Raw genomic sequence first — 11,835 nt, 5'->3', positions numbered from 1 at the left:
GCAACCCCGACGTACCCCTTTCCCCGCCGGCTTCGAATTGCGGACGGATTAACTGGCTTGGGCCCCGCCAGCTGGAACAACTCGTGTGGTTGTTCCGACGACCGGACAACCTGCGTCGTGATTGCAAGCGGTGTGAGTAAAGTTTTTTACAACCAATAAGTTGTGTCTGCCTCTCCATTCACCAGCCCGCCCTGACGTACGAGCGTAACTCGAGTCGGCCCTGGCCGTCCGAGACACTCTGAACCCTCTACAGGCCGTCCACATCCCTCCTGAAGTGCGGTGTCCAAAACTGGACGCAGTACTCCAGCTATGGCCTGACCAATGCTGCATAGAGGGGAAGTATCACTTCCCTGGGCCTGTTTGTGATGCACCTACTTATGCAAGAAAGGGTGTGGTTTATCTTCAGGCAAGCCTGTGGTAGAAGTGAAGAAGTTTTGAACCTCCACACTGGGTCTCTCATGACCGGATGCCATTGTAAGAAATATTTAAAATTACTTTTTGACAAATGTCAAGTTAGGATTTTCCCTGGACAGTCACTGCCATTAATAGAAGCCTCAACAATTTTATCAGGCAGTGAATAGAAAAATATAAACTCTACAATTTGAAATGTGTGAGGAAACATTATGATCAATTAATGTCTTTTTTGCCTTGGGGAGCAGTTATCATCTAAACCACAAAAACCTTTTCAAGTTTAGCTTCATACCCCTTGGGCCTTGTTTTCTGAAGTCAACAAGTATAGCAGCTCATCTTGATTGTGCCATGAGTGCACAGACTGTGTATATGCATGACTCATTACATGTCTATATCTGTTCTAGTCTTTAAAAACAATCTTTTTTCAGCCCTAAGATGACAAGCCAAGATACTAATTTTATTTTGAAAGAAGGGTTATATAAAGAGTGCTGACGCAGGGAATCCCTTCATTCCCATGAATTCACAATACCACAACTTGCAGTGGTACATCTATGTTTGTGCTTATGCCCATTTAATGGAAAAACTTGACTTCTTAGAAGTGTTTTCCACTGAAATGCATTGTTCTGCTGACACTGATATGATCTATGAATATTTTATATACGTTACAATTTTTTGCATTTTGCACAGAATGGCATTATTGTTTAAAACGCAGACAATCTGACTTCCCCCACTACTACCTAGTCATCCATGATCTCTTATTTGATGCATTTATAAGAAACCTAATGCTCATGGTATGGCAACTCCTTACAATGAGCAATACAAAAAGAAAAAAATTGTATCCAAGAAATACAAAATGACTTGAGTCTCTTACCTCCTCAGGTCTGCTCAGGGCATGTCCCTCAGGCCCTGTTATTCCCATTTCTAGGATCCGTTTTTGTTCCTGGAATACAACAGGCAAATTCTGACTATCTCTAAAACAAGATACATTGTCAGTAAACATCCTTTAGTGTGTGCTAGTGCTTCTCACTGACTCCGTTTTTTGTGTTTGAGCTCTATACCATCTGAACATAAAGTACTTACTGAGGAGAACCCCACACTTGAAATCCTTCTTCTACTCAACAATCATTTTTCTTCTTTCTTTCTGCCCAGTGAAGTAAAGCTTTTTCACATTATGCATTTACCACTTATTCTCCATCAGCATCCCTTTCATAATCTAATCTTTCTGTCATTTTTTTTGCAACTAATCATTAAAGAGAAGAACTAAATCCCCTTTGGTATTACTTTTTTTTTTTAATAATATTTTGATACTAAGCTTAAGGAAAAACATTCTAAATATTCACGCTTGGTCAGTTGATGTGGGTTAGCAAAAAATTATCACATCAAACAGTTATGACAACAAAGCTTCTTATCAGTGTGATTAAATAAAATATGGATAATCTTTATGATTTCATATAATGCTGATGGCTAAGGGTGTTTCTTAATGTAAGCTTTTTTATCATAAATAAGTGATGGATATATACTCCTGGTACAATACTTGGTATAGGACCTCCTGAAGCAGTAGAAGCTTCCTCATACCAAGCTGTTAATGCACCTCAAATCCTGACCTGCTTCCGCTTTAGGTCTCTAATGAGCAGAATTTGACAACTGTAATGATTCTGTGATATAGACAAATGTCCCCTGGAGACAAGGTTGAAATCACCTGACACATTGTCATGTGTAACCTAATAAATATTTCATCCCAGGTCTCTGGGGGTGAAAAGCTACCACATTACCTCTGTCCTGCAATAAGAATCAGTTAGGTCATACATATATATTTGTTCTTTCACTTCTCTGGTGACAGACAGACAATCCATTATGACCCTAAAGGCATTTGTTCACTATACTAAAGAGCTTGCATGCATGAGTTAGAAAACCACAATACTTGAAGATTATAATAAAAACAGTAGATTGAATTCTAAAATGCACCTTTGATGAATGCAAACAGAACATTTCAGACAATTAAAGCATAACAAAATAAACTATTATAAATACATTATATATAACAAATAGAATGATATCAAAGAAAGGCTTCATTTAAAAACAGGCGAGTTGTATTCTGAAGATGGATGAAGAAAGCAAAATGATCCACTCTAAAAAGGTTCAATAGTGTTAATAATATTTGTACTATTTCACATCCTTCTGCTGTATTATAATGTATGTATATATGCAGGGATGTATGTATTATCTGCAGGGATCCTGGTTTTCTCTGATTTAAAAAACAATCCCCAATTTTTGGTTTTAAAAAAATTACCCCAGTTCCACATTTTTCCGTGATTAAAATGAAACGTCAATGTATAGATATCTATGTATTAGTAGTGTTTCATTTTAATCACAGAAAAATGTGGATTTGGGATTCCTTTTTTTAAACCAAAAATTGTGGATTTTTTTTAAATCAGAGAAAACCAGGATCCCTTCTCATAAGGCACTGCTACTAACTATATCCTCTGCTGCTGAAGCAAGTACATGCCATTTGGGCATTTTATAAGGGGTTTAAGCCCCCCACCTCAGGTTTTTATAATGATCCTTTTAACAGGAGAGAGCAACAACCCCATAAGATCTTTAAGCTACACCTATACCCCTAATGCTGGTTTCTTCAGCAGCAACAACCTATAAATTAGATTCACACAGATTCACAAAAGTTTAGGGCCGGAAGGGACCTCATGAGATCATCAGGTCCAGCCCCCCTGCTCTGGGCAGAAAAGACTGCTGGGCAGGAAATAACTCCAGCAAGGTGTGTGTCCAGTCTCCTTTTGAAGATCTCCAGGCTAGGTGCCTTCATCACCCCATTGGGAGTCTATTCCAGAGTCTGGTCACACAAAGCTTTTCCTTACAGCCAGTCTGAAATGAGATGTCCCAGTTCTTTAACCCATCACCAAGTTCTTCAGGGTATGAGGTCTATTCAATCGCCTCTGTTCCCTGGGACCACAGAGAAGTCCATCTTGCTTCTTATGTGCTTCCCACACAGACTGTCCTTACTCTCTAGACCCCATGCAGGGAGTTTCTGGGGGTGTCACTTTACAGCATACATGCTGTACACACTTTTAAAATTCTATATTGGTGTCCCATAGCCCAATGGTTATCTGTATACAAAATCATATTCAACTAGGAAGGCGGTCTCTGTTTTCCAGCATCACTCTACCTGTTTTATTCACAGATGAGTTTCACTTCTTTGCCACGTGAAACATATCCTCTTTCAAAATGAAACAAGAGAATCAAACTCACTCACCTGAGCTATCAAATCTCCGTTTTCAGCATGTACCATCATTACAGCACCAAGACTTTTCAGAAAGGTAAAAGCTTCATAAAGCTGGAGGCGATACAAAGTGGGAAAAAATACTGAACAAGAAATATGTTGCAAATCTCTATTTTCTTATTTTAAATGACATTTTCCCCTTGTCCACAAGTATTCTTGGGGTGCGTCTGGAAGGAGCTTCCACTTTCTCCCTCCACTCTGAAATCTCTTCAAGGAGCCAGAGGCATCTGTAGCCCCCACGTGCTCACTGTGGCTGCTCTAGCCAGCCTGGGAACCCACCTCCCACCAAGCCAGTCAATCACACATATGAGCACATTCCTAAAGGCAGAATCAGTAGCTGCACTACTGGGGAAATGCCCACTCCTGGAGAAATATGATCAAGAACTCCAGGAGTTCTTCTATGATCAAGTAGCTCTCCACCCTTTCCAACACAGGCAAGTGGGCAAAGTTTCACTTCTATAACTTTCACTTACAGCTGAGGAACTTCACTGTTCGCTCATGGACTTCCTTCTGTTCATTGCTTTCTAACATTCAGAAACAACCAATCAATCCCCACTAAAGGAAAGCTATAGATACTATTCTTAGTTTTTTTAAACCACTTAAGGGATTTGGATCATAAGCAGAGTCTAATTCCATTATGCAGTCCTGAAAATTCCACCATATATTTTCCATATTTGCTCACATTGTAAAAGCCCAGGTTTCAAATTTGGACACCTACAGTTCAGGTACTCAGTCTTGCACTTGGGCACTTAAGCCAGTGCTAAATGGGCTGGAGTATCCAAGGGCGCCTGTACACAAGCACGGAGGCTGCTCCAGTGTGCTGTAATTACAGTGCACTGGAGCAGACTCAGTTAATTGAGTCTGTTGGAGCATGCTAATTACCATGCCTCCCACGTCTCATGTACCAGTGTTTGCACACTTAAAAATGGCTGTGGGGGCACTTGAACTAAAGCTTGTCAACTGAGCTTTAGTTCAAGCGCCCCTGCCACCATTTTTAAGCATGGGGACAGTGATACATGAGATGCTGTGGCACTTAAATTAAATCAGCTCTCAGAGCTGCTCTAATTAAAGTGCTGCCCACCCACCCCCGGAGCACATGTAAAAGCAGCCCAAGTGTTTCTCTGAGCCTTCAGAGGTGGAAACAGGCACTAATTTATTTATTCAAGTTCAAAAACTTCCATGTCTTTTCTTTGAATGATGTTAGTGCCAGCTCCTCAGTCAAGTTGGATTCAGCATGTATTTTTTTCTCAGAGAACAGTTATGTTTAAAATTCCAGTTGTAACCACATGTAATGGAGGTGTAACAACATTTATTTAAGAGACCAGGAAACTTGGCTCTGGGAATGAGAGGTTTCCTCAACTGAATAAGCAAACATTATTATGTCTAACAGATGCCATTATCCAAGTACAATGATCTGATGCTTCTGAACTGGAAAGCTGAAGAGTCTGGAGTCTGTAACAAGTGTTATACAAATAAAGTCATTGTAATGACTCCAGCTCTGATAGCTAAGAATAGCCTTTCCCAAAGAATAACATGCTTTAGCAGTTTTCAGTGACTGAGAAGCACTTGTGATCTCAAAAGCTGTTTCAGTTTTACTGCTGTCAGACTGAATGCTGTAAAGCTAACAGGCTCAGAATACAAATCCAGGACAAAATCCTGAGCGATTCTGGGGGTCTGCAACTCTTACTAGGCCTGATATTGTGGCATGGTAGGTATGTCTCTCAATGGCCTCAAGTGGAAGATGTAGGTGTTCAACGGATCTCAAGTTTAGGGGCTCCAAAGAGAAATTTCACAGGTATGCATTTCCCCAAGGTCAGTTCAAAAGCAACATGAATGTCTCAGATAGCCACATATGGGAGGCAAAGATTTTGAGAGATAAAATCTTTTATTGGACCAACTATATAGTTAGGAGAGAACTTAGAGAAGCTTGCTGGCACAGATTCCCTTCTTGAGGCTCCCTCCTACATGGACTAACACTCCTCTCTAAAGGATAACTGTGCCATCTTGAAAGCGCAAGGGAAAGGTTTGGGCTAGCAGCTATACTAGTCATTAGCAACTTCACCTTACATTGAATTAGAAGACAACTCTGCTGCCTCTCATCTTTCCTGGACCATCACAGCTGCAGCATCACTCCAACACTGCCACATCAGATAGCTATACACTTTCTAGTGTGATCCAAACCTTATTAAGAGATCAACTAAAAACAGCATGTGGATGTATTGCCAATGAAGAACATGTAAAAAAATTACCTGGCTGTCGGACATTTGGTAAAGATCTTTATAGGCCATGTAGACTTGGAAAGAATTAACACCTGTTCCAAAACAAAACACAAGGGAGTGATTAAGTAGGTCTGAAAATATTTCAGAAGCACTGTTTTGAGGAAAAAGATTCAGGAAAATTGATGTTGGATAGTCACCTCATTTCCCAGTTTGTGATACTTGATTTAAACTCTTTATGATTAGTAGTCCATAATTTCCTCTCCTCTACCTGAATGACAACCCTTTTTGCTTGGATCCAATACATTTTTATGGCTCACCTCTAATTTCAGATTAAAAATGGAACAACCCAGCTGTCATTGCTAAATGGGAGATGTTGACTACTACAACAAAGGTCTTAATCTAATAATCTTTAAGTTTAGAGTTGGGTGAATATTTGATTATTAAATTCAGTGGCCAAACTGAAACATTTTTAATGTTACATAATTTCAAAACAAAAATTAAACCATTTTTATAAAAGTTGACATTTCCATTGCATTGTATTTATTTACTGTGTTTAAGTATCAGAACAGATTGCCTTGAATCTCCAGCCTTAGAAGTTTTTAAGAGCAGGCTAAATCAGATGTTTTCACTTTTTCAGTATTCTTCTTAATTTTTCAGCTGAAACTATTCATCAGTTTGGTAACAATCTACACACAGATCCAGGTGACCCAAAACCATGTTCTTCAGTGAAAATGCTATTCATCTATAATATCCATATCTATAAAAGCTATTTGTCCAAATAAAGTTGCCTCAAACTGTTGAGAATGAGCGTGGAATCATTTCATGTGGTCTTGCAGAATGATATGATATGATAGGATCATTCTTGTCCAAAACAACCAGCTGAGCTGAAAAATAGATTGCAAGTTATGCTTGCCAGAGGTTTGAAGTCAGCTTCAAATGAATCAAAACATCATTTTCTTGTATCCCCAGTGAATGCATACAGATGAAAGAAAAGTTGTTCCCTGCTATGTTGGTAATGGAGAACCATGAAAGATATGTCTTTTATCCTTTACTGTTATGCAAGCATTGTTATAGTTGAGTGTTACTGGCCAAATATTAGCTGAATGCAAACTAATAGTAGTTGCTGTTCTCTTCAATAGAGCAAGACTTTGTCCGCAGGTATCAGACATGTCCATATTACAATGGGGGTTTTCCCAACCATTTCCCTTTTATATGTATCAGCTCTATTTATTCTACTGATTATTCTATTGTTAATATCATCTTCATTCCAGTACTTTAGGTGGCCACAGTTTATTAGCTCCCTATATTAAAACAAATACATTCTAAGACATGTACACTGCATGCACAAATATTTAACAACAACTGTATCCCCAGGGGAGGTTAGAGAGAGGGAGAGAGAAAGATTACAGCAGCTCTCCATTCTGACTACGTTACATGATTTAGGCTCGCTGATGAAGATGTAAAGCCTTGATGAGGCTAGACATGCTCAGACATGCCCTGCAGGCAGATGGGTTTGTTGTTCATGCTCAGGCAAAGAATTTGCTTATTCACAATTTAAAAGTTCAAATACCCTGGGTACATTTTCCAGACAGAAGGAAGCCTGAAGTGTTTGTCGGTGTTATGTTGTCATGCTCAGCCAAAATAGCTTGAAAGGAACCATCATGAGAGTGCATATTTTCACTTGAACAATTTCATATTGAACAAATTCAACATGGACATTTTGCGCCATTGGCTCCCTCTGTCAACAGAGAAGTCAATGAGAGTTGAGGAAAATCAAAATCTTACAGAATTAGACCCTTGGCTCTTGGAACAAATGACATTTTTATCTTATTTTTCAGGCTCCTAAATACAAGCCAAGTCATTATCTATAATGACTCATTCCATTGGCCAGCGCAGTTTCAAACTATTCAATATGTTCCTGATTTATTTTTGTGCTTGATTACATATTCATTATGGCCAATACTTCTAACCTCTTGGCTTCAGTTCTGTCTTGCCCCAGTCCCTATAATCATCCAACATATATGGCCATGGTAAAGTCTTTTATTAAAGCTCTATTTCCTCTTAATAAACTCAGACAGCTAGGCCTGGCACCACCTTTTTATATATACAACTATTCATACACAAAGAAATGAGAGAAACTTGTCAGTGCCAATCTGGGTGTTTGCCAGATCTACCTGTTGTGTTCTTGTGTCCATACTCCCTTGCATGCATTTCTTTGAGAGCAAAGGGAAATATTAAGCCTGGCACAGCCAAACTGATAGCTGTTCTCTGTCCCTTGGAATCCACCAAAAGTAATTAATTTATTCCTAATCCTATACAAGATAGGACAAAGGATGAAAACGATGCATTTAACCAAGTGCTATAAATTCTCTCTTGGTAACTTTTATTTCTTTTTGATTTTCCTAGGCCTGTATCCTGACTCCAGTGAAAACCTTGCCTGCCTATGTCCTTAGACCAACATGGCTACAACCAAAAACCCAGCACATATGTTGTGATCTCTTTGAAGGCAAAACTAGTCATTTGAAGGTTTAGAGGTAAAATAGCTATTCGTTCTCTTGCTCACTAAGAGTGGAATTCTATCTCCACCCCGCTCCTTCCACCTAAATGGCAGTTTTCTAGGTTTGTTGGCCCTGCCTCTGCGCCCTGGATACATAAGCATGTGTGTATAGACTGAACATGCAGAGTAGAGTATGCAGTGGTCAGGCATATCCAAGTATTAGCCCAAGGAAAAGGGAGAAGGAGGAGGCCCATCTCATGTTTTAGCTCAAATAACTGAGTATTTAGGGTGTTTGTCTGGGAAGACTGAGTCACAGGAGTTAGGCCTTCCTTCACTGAGAGGGAGTGTGAATCCAGATTTCTTAGACTTCCCAGGACAGTGCTCCAATCCCCATGCTATAGGTTAGGCATCATCCAGGCCCACCCTCCCTTGGGTGCTCTGTTTGAAACTGGCCTTCTGGACAGCCAAGGGAAGGAGATATGTGGGGCTGGAAGAAAAAGAGCAAATGAGAGGGTGTGTGGCTCTGTGAGATGGCATGCTCCTTGTGTCACAGAATTCCCTGTTGCACTTTTCTGCATGTATTTTATCTAGTGACCGTGTCTACACGAGACACTGACTGCACAGTTGTTACACATGCAGTCACTTAGTACTTGCATATACAAGTATTTAAAGGACTGCGCGGTAACTGGCATTCCCGGAATGGCTTTTTGGTGATGCTGACTGCACAGTAGCTCATTACTACTGCACAGCAGCATCGCATCACGCTTCATGCCACATAATGCTACTGCACAGTAGTAATGAGCTACTGTGCAGCTGTAATGAGCTACAGCGCAGTCAATGTCTCATGTAGACATGGCCACTATTAAATGTAAGGATAGTGGCTCAATTATCTGAGAATAACTTAGACAATCTGTGTAAAATGAATAGGTTCTAGATCCTCAGCCGAGAAAAATCAATGTTATTCCACTGATCTCAAGATAATTTATACCAGCTGAGACTGATTCTAGAAGTTTTCAGTTTTGAACAGATAATACATATTGATTTTAAACCTCCTACCACGTTAAAATGTTATCCTGTGATGTTAAATGCTTTGTCTCCCTTAATCCATGCTTTCTAATATATGAGTAATTAATATTTACTTGAGTGAGACAAGGAGAATAAAGGTAACATTTGAATGCGAAACCTACCAAACAATCTATTTGGTACCTCATCATACATATGTGCGGGCCGGGAGCGACCCAAGCCCTTTTCCGCGCTGCACGCGGGCTGTGGCCAGCAGCCCGGGCACGCCGGGTCAGAGAGGAAAGGCCTTCGAGCTGGAATTAGGCACAAACGCGTAGTGGTAGTTTTAAAGATTGTTTACTTACACCGAGATGGCAGTGGTGTAGGCTGGAAAACTTGCTTAAGTTGCAGTTACAGACAGGAAAGAAGAGAGGCGGACAAGAGTTCTAGACTCGTGAACTCTAGCCCAGTCCGGCTGAAGGCTCTGAACACGCAAGCCCGTCGTGTCAGCCGAAGAAAGTACTCGCCCGGAAGAGCTCTGAATAAACTCACACGAAGTTTGCTAGGCTCCGTGGGTCCTTCTGCTCACTCATCCCCACGAAGTTTGCTAGGCTTCGTAGGTCCGGTTCTTTTGCGCGCAGGAAGGGATACGTCTGGGAATCTATCGGCGACGGGGAGAGGCTAGAGGTTGATCAGACCTCCGTTGCCTGCTTTAAATGCACTGGGTCCGTAAGGATCCGCAGCGCTTAGAGATCTTCACACAGCGTGAAGTCTCCTCCTCCCGGTGTTCGTGGAGTCCTCCAACTTGGGCGGAAACCACTCAAGCCTTTTATACGGCTAGCAAGCCAATCACTAGCCGCCACGTGTGAATAATTTAGAACTGGCCAATAATGGGACTCAAATTAGCATACAAATGGCGGGAACGCTTTGCAACGAGCATCTCTGTGCTGCAACAAAGAAATGCACCTTGCAAAGAAAGCTTCAAATTGGCGGGAAATTCTCCCTTGCACCGGGGTTCTCCTCTCTGCAGCAGAAAACTCCACCGTGCAAGGAAGCTGTAATTTAGCAAGGACAATTTAGCAGTGCCGAAGCACACACAAACAAAAATCACACCCTTTGGGTTGTGACAACATACTGCTTTTTCAAGCACTGAACAGGTACTCTCTCACTCTGAACAGTGAATGTCAGGTCATATCTGCATGGAAAATTCAAATTTCTATGCTGGGAGGAGACTATTAACCCAATTGTCTGGACCAGGCTTTTAATGCAAGCCCTGAGGCATGTAGTGGAGTGCTGAGCCATCTGTGAGCCAGCTCTGCAAGAATAACAGCTAACCTTTGATATAAACTACAGTACATTTAGTTGAATGTAAATCCAGCTAAAAGTAGATCAGAATCCAGATTATCAGGATGACAGCAGGAGCATAGGACAGGACCTGACACTGTCAAGAGCAACAATTGCTGTGAGTTTGTAAAAGTCTCCCATTTTATAAAGAGCCAGGTAAAATTAGCTACAGTTTGCCCAAACTGTACATAATCCAACAGATTAGACACTGAAGGCTAATGAAATATACTGTTGCCTGCAATCTAATTATACAACAAGTACAATTCACTGCCCTGGATTAAAATTCCTATATGACTGCATTTCTGTATTTTGAATTCTGAATTGTGTATTTTGCATAAATTGAATAATTGCCTGGACAACAGATACTATCTTGCTTTGTCCTTCTGTCCGTACAGAGCAAATCTACGTAAATACAATTTCTCAGACATGAGCCATGACAGCACTTTGCAAGGGACACAGCATTCATATGTTAATTCAGAGAGTTCTCATATTTAATCCAGAGTATATGATAGAATAGTTTTAGAAATAAATGCCTAATAAACTATGTAAATGTTTGTTTGTGAGCATACTTTCGATATCCAGTGCATGATTTTTTACGGGTCTTAATTTAGACTCCAAGATAAATAGCAGTGGATCCAGGGGAGCAAAGAGGTGCAGCCATATACCCCTTTGGCTCTGTGGTATATGTGTGGTGAGCTTTCTGAGTTTACTGGCTTGCCAGCATGGGTCCTGGCCAGAACCACTGCTTTGGTGTGCATTTTAACAACCCTTACAGCAGCAGGACATTAACTAACCACCACTGTCCCCCTGCTTTACCTGTAGCAAGGAAGGGTGGTTGCAGTTGTGTTACAGAGTTGATTGTGTAGTTCCCAGAATGGTTAGACAAGGACTTGTGTGGGATGGTCTGCATACAGATGATCCTGCCTTCAACTGGAGTTGAACTAGACACCCTCTGGAGGTCCATGCCAGCCCTACTTTTCTATGATTCCATGGCAATAATGTTGCCTCTCTTCTTCCCAGTCCCTTGCTGCCACCAACTTTGGCAGCAGGGAAAAAGGGGAGGAGGGAAA

General features: G+C 40.8%; 1 protein-coding gene across 1 annotated transcript in view; it reads right to left on the bottom strand.

Annotated features, from left to right (window-relative positions):
- CRMP1 (collapsin response mediator protein 1) overlaps nt 1–11,835 on the bottom strand; it is a 77,315-nt gene that overhangs the window by 28,114 nt on the left and 37,366 nt on the right. Inside the window, exons 5-7 of the mRNA XM_006017026.3 lie at nt 5,953–6,014; nt 3,677–3,757; nt 1,283–1,351 (exon numbers count right to left, since the gene is read on the bottom strand). Of these exons, the coding sequence (XP_006017088.1) occupies nt 1,283–1,351; nt 3,677–3,757; nt 5,953–6,014 (212 nt within the window). The remainder of the gene's footprint in view (nt 1–1,282; nt 1,352–3,676; nt 3,758–5,952; nt 6,015–11,835) is intronic.

The sequence above is a fragment of the Alligator sinensis genome, unplaced genomic scaffold (genome assembly GCF_000455745.1).
Source record: "Alligator sinensis unplaced genomic scaffold, ASM45574v1 scaffold421_1, whole genome shotgun sequence".
NCBI lineage: Eukaryota > Metazoa > Chordata > Crocodylia > Alligatoridae > Alligator > Alligator sinensis.
This window is presented reverse-complemented; position numbering and strand designations above follow the sequence as displayed.